At 40.6% G+C, this 25,588-nt stretch overlaps 2 protein-coding genes across 3 annotated transcripts in view; one reads left to right on the top strand and one right to left on the bottom strand.

The window, feature by feature from the left end:
* The window catches only part of LOC127391064 (formin-H-like), a 78,379-nt gene that overhangs the window by 30,328 nt on the left and 22,463 nt on the right, over positions 1-25,588 (bottom strand). Inside the window, exons 3-5 of one of the 2 annotated variants that reach the window (XM_051633338.1) lie at positions 19,590-19,663; positions 18,116-18,249; positions 8,634-8,881 (exon numbers count right to left, since the gene is read on the bottom strand). In XM_051633338.1, the coding sequence (XP_051489298.1) occupies positions 8,634-8,669 (36 nt within the window). In that variant the 5' untranslated portion in view covers positions 8,670-8,881; positions 18,116-18,249; positions 19,590-19,663. Of the gene's footprint in view, positions 1-8,633; positions 8,882-14,294; positions 14,369-15,140; positions 15,217-18,115; positions 18,250-19,589; positions 19,664-25,588 lie in introns of those variants that run through there. The other variant, XM_051633339.1, reaches the window with a different exon arrangement.
* MC3R (melanocortin 3 receptor) lies at positions 22,707-24,062 on the top strand. Its single transcript, XM_051633340.1, has one exon. The coding sequence runs from the start codon at positions 22,853-22,855 to the stop codon at positions 23,828-23,830; it is 978 nt and encodes a 325-aa protein (XP_051489300.1). The 5' UTR covers positions 22,707-22,852; the 3' UTR covers positions 23,831-24,062.

Genomic DNA, 25,588 nt, shown 5'->3' on the forward strand with positions numbered 1-25,588 from the left:
TTTTGTATCTGTGGGGCTTTTCTCTCAGCACGCCACGATTTTTGTAATGCTCATTCTTGTAGGGTTTCATGTTGCATTTTTTTCTTAAAAAGAAACAATTTTTGTCGTATTATCCACTGAAATGCCACTAAGTCAGATTGTGTTACATTGTCTAATAGAATGTGACTGGTGCAACCAAACAGAAGGTTTTATACAAAACTGGAAAACAAAATTTGAGAAAAATTAAATGCTTCTATTATCAAGCATGCACACTAAGTAAATACACGAGATTACGTCAATAATGTACTCATTTACCTACCAGGTTAAGAAGACTGTTTAATTCAGATAAAATTTTCAACACCCACACAAAATTCAGTATAACCATCTAAGTGATTTGAAAGAAAAAAATCAACCCTCACAATTGAAGGAAGAACGTGGGGCTCCAGGCTTTCTCTATGTGCCCATTTCTCTGCAGGGTGAGGTTTGTATATTTTTGGCCTAGATGTAGTGTAAAATGTGTTTAGTGATGACAGACAAGATTTCTGGCTTATTCTTGGGCAGCTGCCAACACAGTACTCTACATGACCCCATCCAGGGCTTTCTGCCACTCTCTGTTTACCCAGCACAGTCTCACAGGAGGCCCTAAGAGGTGTGGAAGGTTTTGCATGTAATATCCATGGAACTATTGCTTTAATGAACAAAAAAAGGTCCCCAGACCCTCTGAGCCAAGAAAGAGATACCAAGAAAGAGGGGTTAAAGCCACATCATCTGGGTAATTTACAGTTGGTTGAGCAAAGGATAAAACAGGCTAACCTCTTCCTGTGCCTCTTGCTTTCTGACCCTCACCCTCTGACAGACACTGCTTCACATTCCCCAGCTGACCACAGGATTACTGTGACTCCTATACAGTCAATGCAGATACCATACCTCAGCTTCTCTAGGTGGCAAACCACTGCATGTAAGACCCATCTCATCATCTGACAACTCCTTCTCTCCAATACTTAGGAGAATTCTGAGCTATGTGGCTTTTGCTCAGCTTATTGTTATTCTGTGGACTATGCCACCTGAATGGTAATGATGTGACAGCAATCTACTGCAAGACAAGCCCTGGGATGTGTGCATGTACAGCCATGGAGTCATACAGAAATCTGGCTGGCAGTCAGCTATACATATCACCCCAATTATTACAAATACTGGTATGACTCAGTGAGACATTCTCTCAGGTGAAGATCATAGCTAAGATGCACCAAACTCTACCCTGTCCTGTGACAACAAAACCAAGTCGTGCAGAAATCCTGCTCCCCGTACAACTGAGAATTTTTAATTCAAATCTAGTCAAGCTTTTCACTGTTGAGCATTCCTTACACTTGTCCTTATTAAACATTAACAGTGTTAAACATCCTCATCTGCTGCTGCAAGGAATAAGAGACAAACCAGCCCGTGGCTGCCACAGGACCCAGAAGGGAAGGCTGGACAGAGAGGGCATCTTCCTCATCCTCTGCCCTCTACGGTTGAAGCTCCTTTCCAGCACTGCTGGGATCAGTGCTCCAAGGGACAGGGGAGATCCATGCAAAAGGGAAAAGCCAAGTAGTGGCTACAGAATACTTTGCAGAACTCATGAACTTCTGCCTATAAATCTAAGTGAAAGCTAGTGTTGTCCACACAAAAAGAAACATGCTGTTTTAACATACATGCCTGACATTTTGTATCCATTGTAAAGTCATATTTTCATTCATTTTGGAGTCCAATTTTTTAAACAGATATTTTAATAATAGAAGATTTTATTTTGGTTTATATCTAGAACAGAAGGATAAAGCAACTTTGAGGTAAAGCCTTCTGGGGATTTTCTTTTGACTCAGTGCCTTTCAGCTACAGTACACAACACTTTCTGCAAAACACAGACAGTATACAAGCTTCAAAATAAGTGCCAGGACATAGAATCCTAGGGTTGGAAGGGACCTCGAAAGATCATCTAGTCCAACCCCCCTGCCAGAGCAGGGTCACCTAGAGTACATCACACAGGAAGGCATCCAGGCGGGTTTTGAATGTCTCCAGCGAAGGAGACTCCACAACCTCTCTGGGCAGCCTGTTCCAGTGCTCTGTCACTCTTACAGTAAAAAAATTTTTCCTGATATTCATCTTAAACCTCCTATGCTCCAACTTGTATCCATTACCCCTTGTCCTATCACTGGTCTTCACTGAAAAAAGCTTAACTCCATCGTCTTGACACTCACCCTTTACATATTTGTAAACATTGATGAGGTCCCCCCTCAGTCTCCTTTTCTCCAAACTAAAGAGACCCAGCTCCCTCAGCCTTTCCTCATAAGGGAGATGTTCCACTCCCTTAATCATCCTTGTGGCTCTGCGCTGGACTCTTTCAAGCACTTCCCTGTCCTTCTTGAACTGAGGGGCCCAGAACTGGACACAATATTCCAGATGTGGCCTCACCAATGCAGAATAGAGGGGGAGGAGAACCTGTCTTGACCTACTAACCACACCCTTTCTAATACACCCCAGGATGCCATTGGCCTTCTTAGCCACAAGGGCACACTGCTGGCTCATGGTCATCCTCCTGTCTACCATGACCCCCAGGTCCCTTTCACCTACACTGCTCTCCAGCAGGTCAGCCCCCAACCTGTACTGGTGCATGGCGTTTTTCTTCCCCAAATGCAAAACTCTACACTTGCTCTTGTTAAACTTCATCAGGTTTTTCCCCGCCCAAGTCTCCAGCCTGTCTAAGTCTCTCTGAATGGCAGCACAGCCTTCTGGTGTGTCAGCCACTCCTCCCAGCTTGGTGTCATCAGCAAACTTGCTGAGGGTACATTCTGTGCCCTCATCCAGGTCGTTGATGAAGATATTGAACAACACCGGTCCCAGTACCGACCCCTGAGGGACTCCACTAGTCACAGGCCTCCAACTAGATTCTGCCCCATTGACTACAACTCTCTGACTTCTTCCTTTCAACCAGTTCTTGATCCACCTCACTGCCTGATCATCAAACCCGTACTTGATCAACTTATCTACAAGGATGCTGTGGGAGACGGTGTCAAATGCTTTACTGAAATCAAGATAGACCACATCTACCGCTCTACCATCATCTATCCACCTAGTAATTTCCTCATAGAAGGCTATGAGGTTAGTCAAACATGACTTACCCTTGGTAAAACCATGTTGACTGCTCTTGATGACCCCCATCTCCTTGATATGTCTAGAGATAGTGCCAAGGACAAGTTGTTCCATTACCTTTCCAGGGATGGAGGTGAGGCTGACCGGTCTATAGTTACCCGGGTCCTCCTTCTTGCCCTTCTTGTAGACTGGTGTGACATTTGCTATCCTCCAGTCCTCAGGCACCTCTCCTGTTACCCATGACATAATAAAGTGATTGACCTGTGACTAAATTTCAAGTAGCATCTTCCTTTTTCAATCTGTGCTTTTAAAGAAACCACCTTTTTTTTTTTTGCCCCCCTCTAAATCAGAGGGACTGGCTTAATTTATGGATATATTACTTCCTCACAATATTATGCTGAGCTCTGCCTGCACATTGAACGTGTTGTTTAAGTGATTTTTAAAGACAGTGTAAACAATCTGTATTGCCTTAAAAGTTCCAGTCTGATGTTTTCAACTTTTATCTCCCACTGTTGTCACTTCTAGTAGGTTTGAACTTGGCCCAAAGTGTTTTGAATGTTCCCATATATTTACAGGGGAGTGTCTGTCTTGTATGACTGGGGTATCTGAAAAGCCTTCACTTTTAATTTACATTAAATATCAATACAGATGACTGATGGGATATTTTTATGTGGCAATGCCATCTTTTGTAGCCAGTCATAGAGGCAGACTAATATTTGTCAAACAGAACTGCTATTCATCAAATAAATTATCCATCTGTAATAATGTTTTGCATTATTTGTTCAGATCTATATCTGGCTGAATAATATATGTCAACATTTATTCAAAGAAGAAGGTATTCATCAAACAGTAGCTTGATTTTCTTGAAAACACCAGTAATTCTGCCACTTTCAGTAGGAAACAGAGAAGCCCAAAGGTATTTTATTATAATTTATTTTGTTATAATTTATTTTGTTACTGGTATAAAGGTCTATAGTGATTAAGTACAACAAAGGCTCTCAAAAAGCCAGTTCTCAAAAATATTTAGGAACTTAAAATAAAAACTGGTGCCTAATGAGATGTATATAGCACAGCAAACAGCACAAGCTAGTCTGCCTACTTTCAGTTCTGAAAATATTGCCACATTGAGGAGTCTCAATGCCTAAACAGTTCTAAAACTTCCCTCTGAAAAACTGACAACTTATAGGTCTCACACAAAGGAAATACATTAGTTTCCCTTGATCACCACTTAACAGACTGGCATGTTCTCAGCAGGGCCTTCCTGCTCTAACAGCACTTTGAACTTGTCAGGAAACAACACTTGGAAAATAATTACCAGAGTTTCACTGTGAAGACTCCAAGGATAAACTGAGCGGTGTTGCACAGGAGACTGACTTTGTTTTGTACTATTTGGTGTTCTCATTAATGATCTGGTGATGGACTAGAGATTTTGCTTCTTAAATTTGCAGACTCTGACATCAAGGTGGAAAGAAACTGCAAGCAGGTTGCAAGGGGGATTCAAACTCAAAGCAAGTTTGCCAAATCATAAGAAGTTAAGAAATCATATACAATTCAACAAGTTGAAAAAAAATAGAAATCTTGGAAAAGTTCAGCAGGAATTACCAGCTTCACAAGGACTTCCTGAGGAACATATTTCTCCAGAAAAAGACCCAGAAATCATAGCAGCTTAGAAACTGGCACAAGTTAGCAATGTGAGGCTGTTGCAGTAAAAAAAAATATCCTGCTGGGAGGTTATAGACAGCAGCACAGTGTGCAAAGCACAAACTTTCCAGCACTCAGCACCAATAAAGGGTTCTGCTGGAGTCGTGTATGAAGTTCTCCATTTCTGCAGAAAAGATCTGGGCATGGAGACCAGATCAGGACAATGATGGTAATCAGAGCTTTGGAAAAAAACACAATTTACAAGGGCAAGAGGAAGAACTGAGATTTCACAGCGTAGAGAAGGCTAGGGGAGTCACAGTCTTCAGGTACATAAACAGCTGCTGCAAAAAGGAAAGGAGCAGGTGGCTCCCTGGGTGGTACAATAAGAGGAAATACAATTTAAATTACAACAAAAAAGCTTAGATATTTGGAAAACAGTAAGAATGATGCTAGGCCCTGGGCTGGCTAGTGAAGATCATGGCATGTCGCTTTACTGTGTGTCTTCAGGAAGAACAAAAGCATTATGAATACCATGGTTTGCAAAGGCCTTGGATAATACTTTCATAGATGCTTTACTTGGTTTGTGCCATACCTAACCTCTTTCTTGTTTGATCCATATTTTGCACATTTGTTTTGCATTTGAATTCATTCCAAGCCTGAATGCAAAGAGCAGACCTTTTCACTGCTTTACAAAGCAGCACTTTCAGGGAAAGTGGCAGAATTTAGAAAACTTCATCCAGCCTATGTAAGTTCATTTCCAACATGGAGATGGTCCCTGACAATGCCTCCTTTCAGAAGACTATGTGCTACTTTCTTATAACTGGTTGTGTTTGTTTGGGTATTATCCAGCCTCATCATCACCACTGTGATGAAGTAGCAAAGAGCAAGACCTACAGAGAAAGCTTTTGCAGCCTCACCTCCTCAAAAATACCATAATGTTTTCCAAACCCTAACTAATATAGACAAATATAGAAGTATTTCAGTTTGTAACTAAAAATAATAATGTTCTGTGTCTTTAGTTACAGTAACTAAAATAATCCATAGTGATAAAAACTAATAAGGATTATCATATTTGCTTATTAACAGAATAGTCTAATTAATCTTGCAAAGAAACAAAGATTAGTAGACTATTTAACAGTGACATCTATTTTGGAGAAAAACACATTTTTCTGTTCACAAGCTTATCATCCTATTCTGTGCCCTAACATCTTGTACAAGGGAGACACATATCATGCCAAAATCAGACTGCTGAATTTATTAAATGCTGAACAAGACTAATTTCATTCTCATTAAATCAAATTATTTAACATCTGTTAAGTAAAAAATATGAAGTTCAATATAAAGAATGCAATGGTGATTTCGTACATGTTTAACTGAGCACCCAGGGTCTCCATGAATTTTACACTAATTGGCTGCAATATTTAATGAACAAACTCTTCATTATGTTCTAATTAAAACAAGGTCTGAGAGCTTAAGGAAAAACCCCAGCAAGCATCCATCTGCTGAGGTATCATTTCTGACCTAACTTTCTCCCCTCCCCTGGATTCTGATTTGTTAATAAATGATCTAGTGAGTTATTCAGGTAAAAAGGGGCTACTTCAAGGAAAGGTGAGCTCTGATTCCCACACAGACTCTTTCCATATTGTTGCTTTAGTCTGCCTGCAAGTGATTTGGCTTTAAGCATAGGTGCAGTCTCAAAGCAATATGCACTTATAGAGCACATCTTTTCCAGCAGTTCTGCAGAACCTACAAACATCCAGGTTCAAAACACAAGCTGAACCAAGGAAGCTGAACTGCCTCAGAACCCTCTGCTCTGTTGGACATTTGGTGTTCACCACAATGAGCGGGTTGTTCCGAATCCACATCTGTGCTGCACTGACCACCAAATATATATAGTCAAGTCCTTAGAAGCCCCACTAGATCTGCAGAACATCAGATTTCTGATTTGTAGTCCAACAACAATAGCCCATCTTGGAGCTGCTCTTGGTTTTCATGTTCAGGAATATACTCATCAGAAACTATGGAACCATTTGGCCTTATTTAAATGGAACTGATCTCTTGGTATACCAATCTGATCTAAGCTACCTCGGAAAAGGTGAGTGGAGAGAGAAAATCAGTCGCCTAAGAGAGGTGGCCTTTAACAAAAAGTGTAAGGAAAATGGTATGGGAAAGCCATGGGGATAAACTACTTTAAAGTTGTTGATTAAAGTAGAGGGTGGAAAAGCAAAAGAGCTGACAACCAATCTACCTTGCACTGTGATCTTATCAGCTCTCAGAAGACTTAGATGAAAAGCCTCAGGAAGACATATAGTCAAGTTTTAAAAGTAGTTTGCTAAAAGCTTAAGGCACACTCTTTTCTCAAGTGAAGTTCAGCTTTGAAAATATCTTGATGATACAACCTTATGCTTTATTGCAGGCCTTGGGGAGTGAAAGAAAGAGAAACGTGGCACCATCTGGTTAGGGTTTCCTGTTTTCTGACTCTCATTCATGTAAGCCCTTTTTGGTAGCAAACATTTGGTTATTACCACATCTGTGCTGCACCTGACCTCCCCAGCAGTTCCTGAAATAAGAGCAACGATTCATAAGCTGCAACTCCTGCCTGTGTGTCAATGCCAAGCAATAAACACATGAGCTGCAGACAGCAGAGAAAGGGAAAACACTTGCAGACTGGATTTCTGCCTTTTCAACACCACTTCCATTAACAGCTTCTCCAAATAGATCCCAGCTCCTCTGCATGTCGTTACACTGAATAGTGCCAGATAGGACCTGCAATTTTACTACATTTCAGGTGCTCTCACTTCAGATGAAGTAATTAATATCTGTTATGCTAAATGACTCTGTCTTTGGATCACCTGTACTCTGCTCTCACAAAATTTTCCAAGGCCAAGGAGGTAGACGTTGTGTGCAGGTAACCAAAGGCAGCAATTTGTCTGTGCTCTTTTTCCTCTTGGACAAACTGAAGAGGAATGAGAAGGTCTAACCCTGATTTATGAAATTGCTCTGGGTTTGCCTAGAGTCTTGTCTAGAAAATTTTTCAAGGAGTATCTTCTACTTCTCAGTGAAAAAGGGGAATCATGTACACAGGGCTGGATTCTGCCCAGTTCTCACATTCTGATCAAAGCACACAGTAACTGCCAGCCAAGCCACCCTTGGTAGCTGCCCAGGACTAACTCAAACCACTCCACCACACCTTCTCAACCTACACGTAACACAATTGTTCTTTCTCCTAATTGCTTTTTACTCCAGGTCACACATCAGGAAATCTCTGCCAATACATGCTATTGGCTATCCTAGTTAGGATAGAGGTCTTCCACTGCTCAGTTCTCCAGGTAACAGACTTCCAAGCATGCAAGTACTGAAACAAGCACTACCACGACTGTGTATCTGGCAGGCACTCTCAGACAAATTTGGCGGTGCTGCAGGCTGAAGCATATTCAATTCTAGTATATCAATCACTTCAAAATCCAGTATGATTATCAAAAGACTGCATTTTCCTAAAATCTAAACCACTTTTTTTCCACTCCAATTACCCTATGGAAATTTTTAGCTCAGATAACATACAGTATTAATAAATCCTAACACAGCAGTAGAAAGACTGATTTTCTCTCTTTGTCCCTTTCATTGTATCAGGGAAACCTCACACATTACAACTTCTTTAAGAATAAGGCACAGAAAAATAATGTTTCATACACATCTTCTGCAAAAACTTGCTGATATACTAGACCAGTCTGAGCTCATATTACATAATAATCAATTACATTAAACAAACTACTGCAAATTCCTTGCCAATAAGTTGCAAAGTCATTTTCAGCTTCTGATATGCCATCTCGTCAGTTATGCACACCAAACAGCACTTTCACACAAGCCATAACACTTTCTGCTTTTACCTGTGAAAAAGTGTCTTGTGTTCTCGCATTATCCATGTCTGTGAGAATTCTGTTTGTTTCATCAGTATTGCATAGGGTTGCAAACTACAGTTTATTCATGAATCACACCTGCTTTTCCACAGGACGTTCTTGTTCTCTCTCTGCTTCTCTCTCTCTTATGAAATCATGCAGCCAATGGCTTTTATTAAGTGTTACTTCCTTTTATGCTGAGAAGTGAAATAATGTTGGTTTGCTTCCTCATGCTGGCTCTGTGAAATGACAAAAAAAAAATGTAGAAGTTGTTGGTTTACTTTTCCTGAACTGATATTTATGTTCCCGTGACTTTCTGAAATTGCTCAGCCATAAATGCTGAAATTATGATTTATTACTGTACATTGGATCTGTCTGCACACCCAAAATGTGAGTTACCAAAACAAATTTCATATTAAATGTAAAAAAGTTTGCCTGAGGAATTACAAATACAATTCTCAATTTTAACATCAATATTTTTATGCACAGCAGCAATCTTTAACATACGTCTTCAAACTCCAGCATGAATACGTGCATATTGGATGAAAGCACAAAGGCACCTGCAGGTTAATTTACAAGATTCCTGCAAAGATAACCAGCATCTTAAACTCCACCTTTACTATCTGTATCTGAGTAGAGACCCTAGAGATTGGAAAAAGCAATAAATAGTGAGGCATTCTGGATGTCTAACCTTGTCTCTGACAAAAAATTGTTTAGCAGCTACAGAGAAAGATATACTTCTGTTTCCCCACCTATATATAGTGACTTCTATTATGACACAAAAATGTATCACAATTAATTCAGAGACTGAAAGTTCTGAAGAGACACAGCTGAATGGTGAACTCTGCATACTTTGAATTTTTTTCTCCTCCAAGTAGAGGCAAAAGGGAAAATCCAAAGTCAAACATGAAATATTTAAGACCTTATATGAATTGAGACTTTTTGTTTTGACAAGAAATCTCCTTCCTTTACTAGCCTAAAAGCAATTTTTAATAACAGCAACACAGGGAGAAGGAGCTGAGAAGTTCAGTGCAGAAGTGCCATGGACCACCCTGGGCACAAGAGCAAGGCTCCCTGGCCCAGACCCACATACCCATAAATCCTGCCTGCTCTTTCAGCTGACTTAGCTAGGGACTTTTTGCTGGGGAGCTCAGCTGATTAATCTGCCAGAGCTCAGCCAAAAGACAGCACTGCAAAAGAGGCAAGTGAGGGCAACCTGAATGCAGGCTGGAAGCCAGAGACAAGCTGTGGAGAGAGACATGGTGCAGAGCTGGCCAACACATTCACCTTGTAGGCAGATCTCCTACAGGGCAGAGGCAGATCTGCAGCTTGTGCCTAACTGCAGCTCTGACAGCCATAAAGGATTCACCAGCTTCACAGTCAAGAGCCTTTAAGCTCACACTTCATAAACACTGTAGATGCACCCAAGAGAGACCATAACAGCAAATGAGTGGGAGGGAAAAGGATTAGGAATTAATACTCCCAAGGTTATTTAAGGCAATACAAATTAAAAGGAAGGTAAATATATGCTAATATAAACAGGTTTAATCATTTGGACTAATTAAAAAATAAGACTTATTCTTCAAAAGAAAGTTAGCTTAACAAAGGTGAATAATGTAAAAAGGACTAGCTACATCCAGATCTTCTAAAGAAATATTTAATAAAAGCTGGTCTTTCCTTCAGAGCTCTCAATTCTGACTGTTCTGTGTCCAGAATGACAGGATGGAATTTTTTCACTAAACTGCAAAAAGAAATTATGTGAACCATGTTTCTTTGGCAGCTATCTTAAGTTCTTTGGTTAAAATAAAATAGCAACTTATTAACTCAAAATCAAATTTCTAGTATTGGTCTATACTCCCTTAGAGTCCTCAGCCCTTGGGGAATTGTGATTTTCTTTTTAAAGCATCACAAGGAACTTCTTTTTATAAAGTGATTATAACACCACAGAGCATTTCCAAATGGAAAAATTACAGGTTTCTTTTATAAAGGTTCAGCAGAGATGTGAGATGATCTTTTCCCCTCTACTGCTCACTGAACAGCACATTGTGCAAGGTTACAAAGCCTGTGAGAAAGCAGTTAATCAGAATGGAGCTCAATTCCTACTTTTAGAGCAAACATTTTCAATTAATCCAAAGTCATTAATTACACCTTCCCTTAATAAAGGCTCTGGTGTAATTTTCTTTTTTCCCTCTCAGTTAATCGATTCAAACATATGGCAGAATCATGTGCTGCAGCAAACACATGGGAAGATTCAGTACTTAAATAAACTACCCTCCAGGGAAGATGAAAAGTATGGGGGAAAAGGTTTTGAACCAACATGGAAGAAAAAAAAGCACTTTGAGCACTGTCTGACTGATGCAGAAGGTAAATGTGTTGTACCAGCAAAGTATATTCTACTTCAGAATAACATTAACAACTCTGACAGCAGGGAAAAAAAGCCAATGTCAAAGATGACTTTGTAATTACTTTCCCCTCCCCTTCAGTACTTGCACTAGGTGTGCTTGCTGCCAAACAGGGGTGATTTTGCCCAGAGAACCACTGAGCCCTGTGCTCTTGCCCACCAGCCTCAGGGCTGCTCCCACTCCCAGCAGTGCACATCTGCCATACTTGCTTTATGGGTTTTAGGCTAAAAAGACAATTCATGTGTCTCAGATTTACTAACAGAGATTCTGAACAGCTTTTTCCAAACTTCCTTCACTCCTGTATCCAACTACAAGGTGTGGAACTCTTTTGTCAGCCTCATGGTTTGCATTATTCTGCTTCTGCTGTTCACTGGGGATGTCACAGCCCTGGGAGTCACTTCACATGCCAGAAACCAGATATTTCCCTACATGCTTTTTAAAAGGCTAAATCCCCACAAGTATTCCTATAGCATATTGTGCATAACCCTATGGGAACTCATTATTTCGTGCTTTTTGTGGAAATTGTATGTTTTTAATAGACCAGAAATATTTGTTTAATAGGTAAAAGTTACAAAAGTAACTCACTAAAAATTTTCTTCAACATTTCTTTATCCAAGAAGAATACATCATTAAATAAGTCACTTTGGGCTAAAAAACAAGAGTTTGAATGAAATAATTATTTCTAATAAATACATAAATAAATAAATAAGAGCATTACCTTTGTAGAAATATTTTTGTTTCTGGTTCAAGCATAAATGCTTCAGCAGAGCCAAAATGCTCTCACAAAACATTTTGGAGAGGAAAAACAAAGCCTTTCACTGCAAACTTGTTTCACCTCAAAATTACTGACTAAACCTATTTTATAAACGTACTGTCTCTTTTTTCTGTGAAATGGTGCTGAAAGAGAGAGGAAGCCAGAGCTCCTAATGACTCCATCACTTGTAATGTGGGCTCTGACCTAGTATGACAACAAGCATGCCAAATGTGGTAACTAGCAGAAAGTGAGATGGGGAGACATGGTCAAGGAAAAAGAATCCGGTGGAAAAGATGAGTAACTGAAGAGAGAACAGTTCAATTTTCTAATGGAAAGAGGAAGAAAAGAAGAAAAGACTGAAAAGGACCAGAAGGGGTAGAGTATCTACTTGAAGCATATAGCAATTGTGTCATTCCTTAGACTAGATTAATAGGTACATCAAGGGCCTGAGATACTGGATGAAAAACATCCTGCCACTAAGGGGGGCATGATAAAGGGTTTATATGTGCTGCTCAGTGTCCAAAGGAGAGACTGTGCCTTGCACTGCAAACATAAAAAAGTGTCTTCACTGTTCACAGAGCCTGACTCTCCACAATGAGGAGATGGCAGGCTGAGACACTCCTAGGTGCAAAGGAGACCAACAGAAAAATACCAATCTGTAGGATGCTGGGCTTGCTCCTTGCATTAAATGTTTGCAGCCATTAGCTGGCTGAGCACTGGCGTTTGGCAATCTGTCCATCCAACCATCCACTCACTCACTCCTCCTGCTATAGAAATTTCCTGGTTTGGGGGCTCTGAACAATTTCCTTTTAATTGCTGTTTTAAAGCAAGTTTGCCACTCTGGCAACCCTGGGAGACTGATGCCTTCCATTTACCAAGTGAGGTGCCCTGCCAGGGTGCTCCAGCTCGTGGCTGAGACACCCTCAGACAGGTCCTTTGTGCCTCTTTTGAAGTCAGTTATGCCTGTGCTGGGAATCATAGACAGGATGAGGAAGGATTGGTTAGCATGGTCCTTCTCACATCCAGAAGTGATAATTGTCTTACATACACCTTTATTTTTTAAGAGACAGAGAACATTTGGGCCTATATTGCAAAGATTACTTAGATTTTCAGGATGAATTGAGTCCCTTCTCCCCCTGAGAACAGCAGAAGGCCACTGATCAATATTTCAAGGTGTAAGGTTCTTTAGATATCAAGAAGGGCTAATTATGCCTTTTACTTGTGAATGGCTCATTATTCCTCACTGTACTTTCAAAGTCCCAGCAAGACAGCACGGAAAGCCCTGAGAGAGATAAGGCAGGTATCCCAGTTGCCAGCTGCCCGCATTGGCAAGGTTCAGCCTTGCTCCAGAAAGAACCTGCTTCCCTGCCAGGAGGTGAAGGTCACTTCTAACTGTCTCTACCAGCGTTTAAGAGGAGTTGATCTGGACTCAGAGCCTGTTTGTTAACTATTTGCTCCTGCCCTTAAGGATGCTTGCAATGGGACTGCACTGCAAGGAGGGAGACTGACATGTTAGAGAAGCACAAGAGGCAGGATATGACCAAGAAATCATATGTTGACTCCCTGTATAAAGCAGAGTCACTATTAGAATTGCCAGGACTCGTGTCCTGCATGGGAGCTGTGCAGCAGGAACCCCTCTCTGCACCACAGCTCTGGGGCTGCACCTCTGAGGCAGAACAATGATACAAAGAGCAGTGAAACAGTGACATTGGTGTGTCATGGAGCAGGAGGTTGGACTGGATACGAAGAAATAAAGGTATTTACCAAGAGGCAAGGAATAGAGGAAATGCAGGAGGGGATTTTTTTTTCCCATGTCGTTCTGCTTCTACAGGCACAGGTGGCCAAAACAAGATGATATTGGCATTTCCCTCACATTCTTTGAAGCTACTGAAGATATTTGGCTCAGTGAAACAGCTAAGTATCAAAACAGAAACCCTTAGCAATTCAAAAGAGAGCATTATTAAATTAAATCACATAAATCACCAGAATATAACCTCTCATTTTTAACATAAGCAAAAATCCAGTATTTTGAAGCAAATGAGATCTTTGGGGCTGAACTGAACACCCTCCTCTTCATTTCACATGATAGCTACCATGACTTTGCCAAAAAGTTCTGAACAAAAATGGGAAACCAACCAAACACGTTAGAAAGAAACCCTGTTTTGGGGGGGTGTTGCCTTTTGTTTCCCTAGGGAATATCTAGCACAGAAATTGATGGCACTGGAAAGCTTAGGTATTTCTATTTGACCTAATTTTGATCCTGGTTTGAAGCAAGAAAATATTCATGTACAACAAATTATGCTACACTGAACTGGAAGATCCCCTGTGCAATAAATACAAGGGAGGAGAAAAAAGAGGGGGTGGCAAACAGCAGATGAGTAATTTTCAATTAAAACTTCTGGATCTGTGAAACTAAATTCAGGTCGAGAGTGACACCTAGTGACGCTCAGTACACAATCCTCATACAAATCCCGGCAGTTTTTGCAATATTCTCACCCATAAATCCTTCCCAGGGTACACGGCTTCATGCACCTCAGCTTCTTTCAGGCCTCTGTAAAATTCATCTTAAACTGCAAGCAGAAATAATTTCAATATGAAATTGTACATATGAAATAATTTCAATATGAGAAATGAACAGGTTATGTTCAACTATTCCTGTTGAAAATAGACTCTTACATCCAAAACCCAGTCCAGCCTTTCCTGGCAGGGTCAAGAGAGTGCACACTGCAGACCTGAGTGAGCCAGAATGTATCAATTTCATCTGATCTTTATTATTTCGTTTGTAATCTTGATTTTGAAATAAAGCCCAAGGGAGAGAGGAGAGAGCTGGGAGGGATGAGGTGGCTGGGACAGGACTGTCAGCATGGCAGTATGTCCAACCCAGCAGCCTGGGAGGAAGCACTGAGGTTGTGCAGTGCAAGCCCATGCGGCAAGTTTAAACATTTTCCATATGCTTCATAAGAAATACTGTAAAAGAAATATTTTCCTGTGAAAGATGGGGTGTATTTTTTTAAGGTAATTTGGGTTAATTTTGCAATTCATTCAGTGTGCACATTTTGAAGGAATAGTGGGAGAATCGGGGGGGGGCGAAGGTAGGAACTAGAAGGTAGAGAAAACACATCTATTCATTAAATGAAATAAGTATATGGTGCCTAACTGACAGAGGTGACACTTTAGAGCTTCTTCTATAAAAGCAAATATTCTTTTCTAAATCTTCACTTTCTTGTACAAAACATTCTGCAAAGTATAGTGGCAGTTTGAAACATTAATACAGCAAATCAGTAAATAGCAAGAGAGCTATTAGGTGTTCCTTTGTGAATTAGTTATGCACAAACCACTTACTTGCTGAATATTTAACAATTAGATGTTTCCAGCAGTCTTCTGCCTTTGATAATAGTTCATTGTCACCATCAGGAAAAGAAACAACCCACATGTTTCTAAAAATAATGGTTCTGCATCTACTTGAGCAGTTTCCTTTGAACTTCCCACTGTGTGCAACAAACATTAATAAAAAAATGTCAGAGTGGTTCTCCTGGTGCATCCCCATGGTGCCCAGGTCCTCCTGGGGCTCTGCCCTGTGGGGAGCAAGTGACCTGCCATCCCAGCTGGCTGCTCAGCCACAGGGCACAACAACAACTAGCCCCAAATCCCTCAGTCAAGGGAGAGAAGGACCAAAGCTGCCCTGTCCCACCAGCAGCCACTGCTTCCACTGTCCCCTCCACCTCCCACAGCCTGGAGGAGCCCTGGGGACAGAGACAAAAATCACTTCTCTGAAAGCAGTGATCTAACCCTGAGAAGGATAATTTTGTAAAATTGTGATGAAGTAACAAAAAACCAAGCAGTTCTTGCTCTGAAAAATTCCTCTCAAGTCTAGTTGAAGCCTGATGGCCCTTAGCTAGCACTGTCCACACCCACTGGCACCACAGCCTGCACTTTAGAGTCAAGAAAGCCTTGCTGAAATTGCTGACACTACACAGACTCACGTTTAACTCATTTTTCAGCTGCCTACAACATGTTTCATGCAAAATTCTAGATCTCTGAATGTCACTGTTGATCTCACCTTGTTAATACTGATGCTGCATCCAGTGATGCCCCTTAGAGCTAAGCAACCACATAATTCCAAGTTAAAAAAAATGTGACAGCTCTATATATTTACTCCTCTGTGACACAAGATGGCACCAGACACTACCTTAGTTTCAAACTATCAAAGTAGCTTAAAATTGAAGAGCCATATACACGGGTTTAAATGAGATTAGTCAGAATATGATGGACTTCAGTAATTGTGTCCAGGGTGTCCACCAGCTCACAGCAATGGCTGAGGTACAGGGGGGACAAGCAGTAAATGCTGAAGGGTTCAAAGTAGCAAGAAATTTGTTGTGCAATCAAAAAAAGAGCTAAAGCACTTGTGGCTCTTGGAAGCCTCCAAGGGCAAGAGCCAGATCACTCTACTAAAGGTGTGAAACATGGCTGTGCCACCCTCTAAATGAGGTGCAGAGAGGGTAGAGGAGTCAGAGTGCTCTGTATTCCAGGTTGGCCTTTTCATCCTGGAAAGAACTCTAACAAACGGATGTGTCTTCTCCTGCAACCTCCTTTTGAAACTTTGGTCCTTTCATCAATCAAAACAGATGCTTTATTTTTTACCAAAAAAACACTATTAAAAAGAAGAAGAAAGCTGCCTCCTTGCCTTCCCCCATTTCATTCTGGCCACTACATCATGTGCCAGGAGAGATCTAATACAGTCTTTTCAGTCTTGGTCAGCAAATGACAGGGTAAGAATAAAGCAAAATAAAGCAAAAGGCTTTATACTGGGTGGAGCTATGCATGCAGTTGTCCATCTGTGCTGCACACACAGCTAGTCCCTTTGCAGGCTTTAGGCACAAGTGTTGCAAACATAATGACCAAACCTTCACTAAAACCCTTGCCCTTCTTTACACACAGTGGGGTAATTTTCAGCTCAAGCAAGTTATAGACTTTAGCAAGCACATCTGCAAGCCCAGCTTTTCTGAATAGGGAGCTATTACACATCACTAACCTCAGCAAAGGCAAGCCAGATTCCTAGAGGCTGGCTTTAAATATTAGTGAGAAAAGCTGATGCTCAAGTGAGGAATTTCATGGAAATAGAACTTGCCTTTGGGCAGCTTCTTTTGGCACAGTCTCTGAAAGAGCATCCCCAAGAAAACAGGCCTGCAGGCACAGTTCTGGGCAGCAGCAGCAGCAACAGAAAACTGAAATGGGCTAACTTGAGAGCCTGTCCTGCCAATTTTCCTCCAGGAAGTATACCTCATTATCCACTATTTTACAGTGTAGGGAGCACTCAGCTGCACTCTAACCTGTCTTTTCAGTCATAGCTGTTATTTAGGAACCTTAGGTACCAATGTTTGCCAGTGGTAGGTTATTGCTAAAAGCTTTCTGGAATTCCAGCCTTGGTGTCAGTGAGTTGTTCATCATCAGGCTATTTGCTGGGCAAAGTAAAGAGGAAGGGGAAGTCTGCAGAGCCTGGTAGTAATTCAGTCATCTGAGTATGGAAAATTAAGGAAGAGATTTCAAGAATACCTGAGAGAAAACCTGAAGCTCAGACTCAGAGATCAAATGAGCTTATTTCTCTGCCTTTCTCAGTCAGGGAAAAAGTATTTTGTGGTTAAGATGCAGGAATGAGGTACCCTGGCATTGCATCTTGTATCTCCACTGCAAAATGGTAGATGCAGTATTTTATTCCCTTTCTTGCTCTGACATTTAATTAGACAGCACAGGAACAATAATCCATTAGGCAGGGGCATGTATTTATGGCACTGACAGACCTCTGGACACCCTGTTAGCACATGGTCTCTCCAGACAGTCCACACAGCTTTTCAAGCTGGCATTGCTTGGAGGAGAAAGGGCAGCATTGGCTCATATAAAGAAAGTCCTTAAGAATATTAAGCCTGTATGTTGTTAATATATTGTATTTAGACACATTACAAATGTGTATAGTTATAAATTACTAACAACCAGTCCAGATGACAAAGGGTATAATAGAGCACAGATTAGAATTGACTGGAGTCAAAGGAAGCAGGAGGGGTTTGAAGGTTCACTCTGCCCCTCTGCAAAAGTTTCTTGGGTTGTGGCAAAATATCCTTCAGATAACCATGGATGAGGGAGCTCCTGAAGTCAGGCTTCATTGGCTTAGTGTTCTGGCACCTGCACCTTCTGAGGTGCTGGTCTAGAAGACCAAGGTTATTAAACATTTTGAGAAGTGTCTTACACTTGTCTGCAGTGCCATGAATAAGGTCCATCAGAACCTTTAGGTTATTAGGCTTTAAAAGGTCAAATGTACTCACTTCTCAGCCCCAGCACTGCAGGGCAATATTTATGAAGACAAGGACTTCCAGGGAGATGAGGAAGATATTCCAAGGTTTCTTGGCATGATGAAGCTGAATACAGCTGGTTCAATCACTTCTTCTTGTCTTTCACTCTGTAAATGAGAGGACAAAACTGATATTGAGTATTATTAGTCTAAAGCACTTGAAATCCCTTGAATATGACAAAGCACTTGCAGGTGCTGGTAAGTGTTTTGCAATCAGGTCTGCTTTGTCTCTTTTTACCCTTGGATGAGAAGGAAAATTGTATGTAATGTCCCAAAGTTGAATCTGTTTAAATTAACCTGTTAGCTGGCTGAAATTATAGAAGCACTCATCTGAAAGCCACCTCATTGCAATCACTAGTGCATGTTCCTTTTCCTCGCTAATCACAAAGGTTGGCAAGCCACCTCTTCATTTGCAGTATTGGTGCTTTTTGCTCCAGCCAGGGTTGAAAGAAAATTCAGTGGGTCAGATCCTAAATTATGCAAACTGGTAGTGCTCTGCTTAACAGGGTTTCCCTTGTTAGTGTCAGGTGAGGATTTACTCTTCCAATTTTAAAATCTCTTCCATTATTCTGGTACAAACATGTTCAACTTCCACTGACCTTAGTTGATGCCAGATTCATTCTTGCCTCAGGTCAGAGAGCATCAGACTATAATGTTATCAGCTGTGGACATGAATGTGAAGGGCATGAACTACAACTTCTGTAAAACATTTCAATTGTGTTCTTCCAATATTGCACCTGATATTTAATATTTCAAGTGAATCTGCAATCTGTGACTCTGACAGCTTCCTAAGAGCATTCTTAACACTCTTACCCTAAGACATTCAAGAAAAACACAGCATTTTAGTAGACAGCACTTCATCATCTGAGTGTTTGAAGTGGTGTCATTGTAGGCTCTCTTTGCCAGATTCAATGAGGCTCCTACTTCCAATTTTGTTGGAGTTTGATAATGTCCAAGTAAAAAAACAGCCCAAATCATATTTCCGTTATTTATTATAACAGGTGATATCTTCATGAGTTCAGATAAAAATACTAAACAGTTTTTTTCTTAAATTAAGTCAATATTCAAGAGGCTCATGATCTACAAGTCATTTGGTGAGTAAGATCTGAACTTTAATTTATTGCCTTTGTCAAGTATTTTCATATGAAAAAATTAAAACTCTACTAAGGCAGCTCTTCAGCATCAAATAAATCTGTAGGTCAGCAAAGAGCTAAGTAGCCATTATCAGGTGCCCAGGTGATGAATTCAAGCACATGTTTGCAAGTATTTCCAAATTAAAGTCTGTGAAGTAACTGGCACTCCAGAAACATGCACAGAAGTCTTTTGCTTTGTTAAGATAAAATATTTTAACTGCTATGACCTTTCCTGAAAGGAATGAAACTGAGGAGAGGTTTTCAAGAGTATTTAATTATTTTGTCTACTTGGAATCACAGGAGAGTAGTAATTACCTGCTGTATGTGGGCAACCATCTGTTTATTATCCTCTAACTTCCATTAAACTTTACAATTTCATCTGCCACAAACTATTGTTGAAAAAGAGAGAAAATAAAGCAAAATTATATGCATTTATCAGCCATTATCAACTTGAATGTCATGACAAGTGTTAAACAAGCAAGGTTTTTCATTCAATAATCTCACAAAGGAATTATCTTTAAAAAGCTCCATTATCCACTCTTAGCAGTGGATGTTACTTTACCTTTCCCTGAGGATTAAATAGTTTAACTAGCAAAGAAAAAGACCAAAACCACAGAGATTTATCACTTATATCATACAGATTGGTGAAACACAGAGATTCCTCCTCTCCATCTACATGGAACAATACAGTTCAGGGATCTGGGGCTGGCAGCTGAAAGAATAAAATGAGAATGATATTATATAATCATCAATGATAACTAACAAAGCAGGGGATTGACCTTAATGCTGCAAGAGATGCTTTACCTTCCTTTGCACCTATTCTCCTCCAACCTATGGCCCCAGCTGCTGTCCAACATTGCCTCATGAACTACACAGAGTAGGTGACAGTTGCATAGCAACTACAGGGACAGAAACCAAAGACTTCTCTCATTCAGCACATCAGAAGATTAAAAAACAATGTCAATAATTTCAACAGTGAGTTGTTTTTTTGAGTCCAGAGAACAAACAAGAACACAGCAGAAAGATGATACTGCTCCCTAGGTGTCAAATAAACATACTCTCACAACACTTGGAGAGAAGGCTGTGAAATATAACATTAATCATGGACTGCAGAGCCCAAGACAAGAGGTGAGAAGAGTATTTTACTCATCGATTTGTAACAGGGGATGACACTTTCTGTACATCAAGAGAGCTGCAATGAGACATTCAGATGTACTGGTCCCACCCCACTGCATGACTTCCATCCTGAATCTCCTCTGAACAACAATCCTAAGCACAGGAGGCCTTGGGTACAAGAGGTGGGAACAGCTACACAAAAGGCAAAATCTGGGGAGAACACACAAGTATCTCTAACTTCCCAATCCTCACTAGGTTGCTGTGGAGGGAGAACCTAAACCAAGTATTGCTTCATTTTATATGCCCTGCCTTGCAACAATTGCCATGGCTCAGTTAACAGACAAGATTACTACCTGTGCATTTGAAAATGAAGCAGGAACTTACAGCTGGGGGATAGCAATTTATTTTAATATGTTACTGCAACATATATTGGAAAATTTCAGATCACGTACATTCTCCAGTGCTGAGCAGTGAAAGCCTCTTACAGATTTTGAAAGTAAATCCTAACATGTCACTGTCTTTTGTGCAAACACATCTTCTTCCTATTTCTGCAAAGACCTTAGTCAGTAGGAGCTTGCACTCAGACACATGAGGCTCTAGCTCACTATTTTTAGCTCTTAATGACAAAGCTAATAGTGCCATTAATCCACTTTGGTATATAACATGCAATTTCCACTTCAAATTGCATCTCAGTGCAAATGGTACCTTGATTCCTGCTGTCAGATACATTCAGGAATTCATGATGAAGCAGTCTTCATAACTGCTTATCCTCAGATTCAGCTGGAAGGCAGGGAAATATGTAGCATTCGTTTGAAACAGTGTGGCAAGAAGGGATGAAGCATTCTAGGGTCAATATTTACAGGATAATGCACTATATTGCTGAGACTAACCAGATGGGGAAGACAAGACTCAAATGTAAATGGCAAAGCACTCCTATTAGTTGGTTTACATGCTGGTGCCTAAAACATAAGTGCTCCTCCATCAGCAGGTAATCCAGAGCTAAACCCAGAAGAATGCTGTTTCTCCAGGGTGAGCTTTCCTCCATGAATAGGAGCTCTGCCTTTGATCCTGCCCTCACCGTGGGAGAATTCAGCCACCACGTGCCACTTCACAAGACAGCACCCTAAAACAGAGCTGGCAAGGAGGGACATCTGTCCAGCCTTGCAAAAATGAGCTCCTCCTCAGTGGTAGTCATTGTGTCCTGATTAACTATCTTGAGTGCACTTCATCAGCTTGAGAAAGCTGACAAGAAGAAACCAGGGCTCACTGCACAAAATAAACAGCTGTTTGTTGAATCTTGGCATTGAATTATGGGTGCATTTCAATAATCTGTGGGCTCAAAATGAAACTGGAAAAGACTTGTGATTTTCTGAGATAACAAACCTTTAGTAGAAACCCCAAAGATTACTGTATGTGACATTGTATGGCTTTGATTCTAAAGCACTTCTGCCAAAATAGGAGTCATGGAGCATACAGATATCAGTGAGTGCTATAAAAAACAAAATGAAACTAAGTAAATTCACTACAGAGATATAGTCTGAATGAATAACGTGTAAGGAAAATCTACCTTATGCTTACCTGATCATATATGCCTGGAAACACCCCTGGTCCTACATAGGCTTGAAATCAGTACAATTCCTGTTAAGATGAGTTTTTGCGAGAAAAGACAAGGGGTGGGGGGGAAGAAGAAAAAAAAAAAAAAAAAAAAAAGCAGCTGCCTGCTCCTGCTTACCCCCATGGGCAAGACCTGGCTACCGAGAACAGGCATAAAGTTCTGCTGGGTGAAAACCCCATTTTTCAGAGGAATTTTAAGGCAAATCCATCCTATTCGCCATCTGCAGAGGGCGCCAGACAGTTTTAGATCCTGTGCTGGACCCAGCTGTGCGGATGCTGTACCTGGTGCTTGTAGCTGTCAGTCAGAAAGGTGCTTGCTCTCTAATGGCCACTGCTCTGCATCGAGGATTAAGTAGGAGTTGTTTTTTTCTTTCATGCATTTAAAAATCCTTTGCTTCTCTTTTCCTTTCTTGCCACTGAAATAGCACTAGGTACTTCACTGAGCTGCAACATGCTGACAGCAGAACTGCACTGGCTCCAGCTGATGATAGCAGATGAGCAAACTCCGTGCTTTTAATCATCAGGAAATCTAGAACCAGCAATGTGCTAATGATGATTTTTTTCCTTCAGAGAAAACTGTTTGATATCTGCAAGATCTAAAGCTCACTTTCTTGAAAAGAAGAGCAGCCTTTAACTGACACAAAACTCACCATAAACGTGGATTTTTATTTTTTCTTTCATATTACTACTTGTAAAAGTGACTAAAGAAAAGTCCTGCTTGATTACATCCAGCACAGCAACAGCTTGGAAGGACTTCTTTTGCTTTTCCTCTTTTCCCCCACTTTTTTTTCTTTGCCTGTGCTCTATCAGGTCCATAACCACTTGTTAATTAAGCTCCTTTGCTGACAATGAACACCACATACTTTGCATTTTCATTTCAGCCTGTGCTGCTTAATGTCACTGAAGACTTCAATGACTCAATTCTGAGCAACAGAAGCAACAACGGATTTTGTGAGCAGGTCTTCATAAAAGCCGAGGTCTTCTTGACTTTAGGGATCATCAGCCTACTGGAAAACATCCTTGTCATTCTTGCAGTGCTGAAGAATGGAAACCTACATTCTCCCATGTATTTCTTCCTTTGTAGCCTGGCTGTGGCAGATATGTTAGTAAGCATGTCCAATGCCTTGGAGACTATAATGATTGCAATCCTGAGCAACGGCTATCTGATCATTGATGACCACTTTATTCAGCATATGGACAATGTTTTTGACTCGATGATTTGTATATCTTTGGTAGCCTCAATTTGCAACCTCTTGGTTATAGCCATTGACAGGTACATAACTATTTTCTATGCTCTCCGTTACCACAGCATCATGACTGTGAAGAAAGCTTTAACCCTGATTGTGGTCATTTGGATTGCTTGTATCATCTGTGGCATCATATTCATTGCCTACTCAGAAAGCAAAACTGTCATTGTCTGTCTCATCACCATGTTCTTTACCATGCTTTTTCTCATGGCCTCCCTTTATGTTCACATGTTCCTGTTTGCACGCCTGCACGTGAAGCGGATCGCAGCCCTGCCGGTGGACGGGGCACCCTACCAGCGCACCTGCATGAAGGGAGCTGTCACCATCACCATATTACTTGGGGTCTTCATTGTTTGCTGGGCACCTTTCTTCCTTCACCTCATTCTCATCATCTCTTGCCCAATGAATCCCTACTGTGCCTGCTACACTTCACACTTTAATACCTATCTGGTTTTGATCATGTGCAACTCAGTCATCGATCCACTTATTTATGCTTTCCGGAGTCTGGAGATGAGAAAGACTTTCAAAGAAATAGTGTGTTGTTGTTATGGCATGAGTGTGGGTCAGTGCATGCTGTAAACATCTAGCTTTGTGTTGAGAAGAGAGGATACACACAACAGGTGTATGCATATATATTTGTATCTAAATACATAACAGCCCCAACTTCAAAAGCCCTGTTTGAAGGAAGGGCACAAGAAAGAAAAAAATAACCTTTCACTTGATGCCTTGATTCATACTTTTCAAAATGAAAACCAGATTCAACTAAATGGTTTGAAATTATTCAAATAGTTATAAAAGGAGGAAAATCAGAGTGGCTTACAAAATAACTTGAGAAACTTACTGGAAAAATTAATCCTGAGAGGGAATGCCACCTTAAAGAGACTGAAATAATATTCTCTCTGCCATTCATTTGTACCTGTTGCTTTATCTCTGTGCCACTATCCACAGATCAATGTTTTCTAAAAGATTCCATTAGTGACCTGTATGGAAAACTATTCACTTGCAAGACAAATCAAAACACCAACAGCTAACAGCATTGCTCTACAATTACTCCCATGCCTCCACCTTTTTTTAAAATAAGATTGACATTTATGCTGCTTGCTGTAAAGCAACATAACTAAAATCTGTAAAGGGTGAAAGTAAACATTGCTCTTGCACTGAAATACTCTAAGTAGAAATCAGTGAGGTGAAGAGATCAGCTCTTGTATCAGTGACAGTGTGACTTAAACAGCTGCCTGATAGAAGTGGCTCAGATGAAGAAGGCATTTATAGTACTTATTGTGATACAGCAGGATTATATCCTCCAATTCTTAATTTTTTTTTTAAACTGGAATGCACCAATAGATGCAGTATTTGTTGTGCTAATAAGTCACAACAATGTTTTTGATAAGTTGTCACCAGTGAAGCCCATCCCTAGAAAATTTTGAAGACTACACAGATTCAAACACAAGGAATAGCTAAAACGTATATGGTTTAATTCAGCTTTGTATTAAAACTTCTTGAAATGAAGAGCTATCAATTTGGCTAAGTTAGATGCCTGGAAGAAATGTGTGTGGCAAATACTATTTTTATACCTTAAGAAATGTGTCATGTGTCAGTCTCTTTCTAAAGAGCTTTACACTGAGCTCAGTGGATGGACAATCCTGCGTTGGAAACAAGGAACCTGCTGTTTGTAATAATTTTCAAACTCTGTGTGCAAGTTGGTGGCATGTAAAGCCTGCAGCTTCTGCTACAATACTTTATTCTTTGCCTCTGCTTTTTATAGGAATAAACCATGCAAGTGGCCTTCAAATAGCATATTGTAACTGAGCAAAAGTTGACACCATTTGTATATAACACAATGTACAGGTAGTACCACAGACTCCCAGAGTAAGAAATCTCTAAGCCATTCTAAAGTCTACTTAGAACCTTTCTAGCATCTCACTTTTAGGAGGGGCAGTAACCTAAAACCCTTGGGGCTGTCTATTGCTTTCAAACATCTGAAAGATTAAATTTGCCTTACAACTTTTTTTTTCTTTTAATTTGAGTGGAGTCACCAGGTTGTTATTTCTGAGGCTCCCCTCTGTCAGTTTAGGAACAGTTATCCATACCAGAGCTTCCCAACCTGCTCTGCCTCCAGTTGTGCATTCACACACTAGTTTTGGTATGACCCAGGCTGCTGGTGTTTCACTGCTACTGGCTCCAGAACCCAGCTCTGACTGTCCACAGGGAAGACATGTGCCACAGTTTGCAAATACTGGCCCTGTTTGTGCTTTATTCTCAGCATCCTACAGCCTATGTAGGTAGTGACCTAACTTCTCAGTCCTATGGAGTGTGTAATTTTCACGGGGCCAAAAA

The sequence above is a fragment of the Apus apus genome, chromosome 15 (assembly GCF_020740795.1).
Source record: "Apus apus isolate bApuApu2 chromosome 15, bApuApu2.pri.cur, whole genome shotgun sequence".
NCBI classification, from domain to species: domain Eukaryota; kingdom Metazoa; phylum Chordata; class Aves; order Apodiformes; family Apodidae; genus Apus; species Apus apus.

Bases quoted from the DNA above. Each gene is read 5' to 3' on its own strand.
- MC3R (XM_051633340.1), top strand. From the start codon at position 22,853: ATGAACACCACATACTTTGCATTTTCATTTCAGCCTGTGCTGCTTAAT.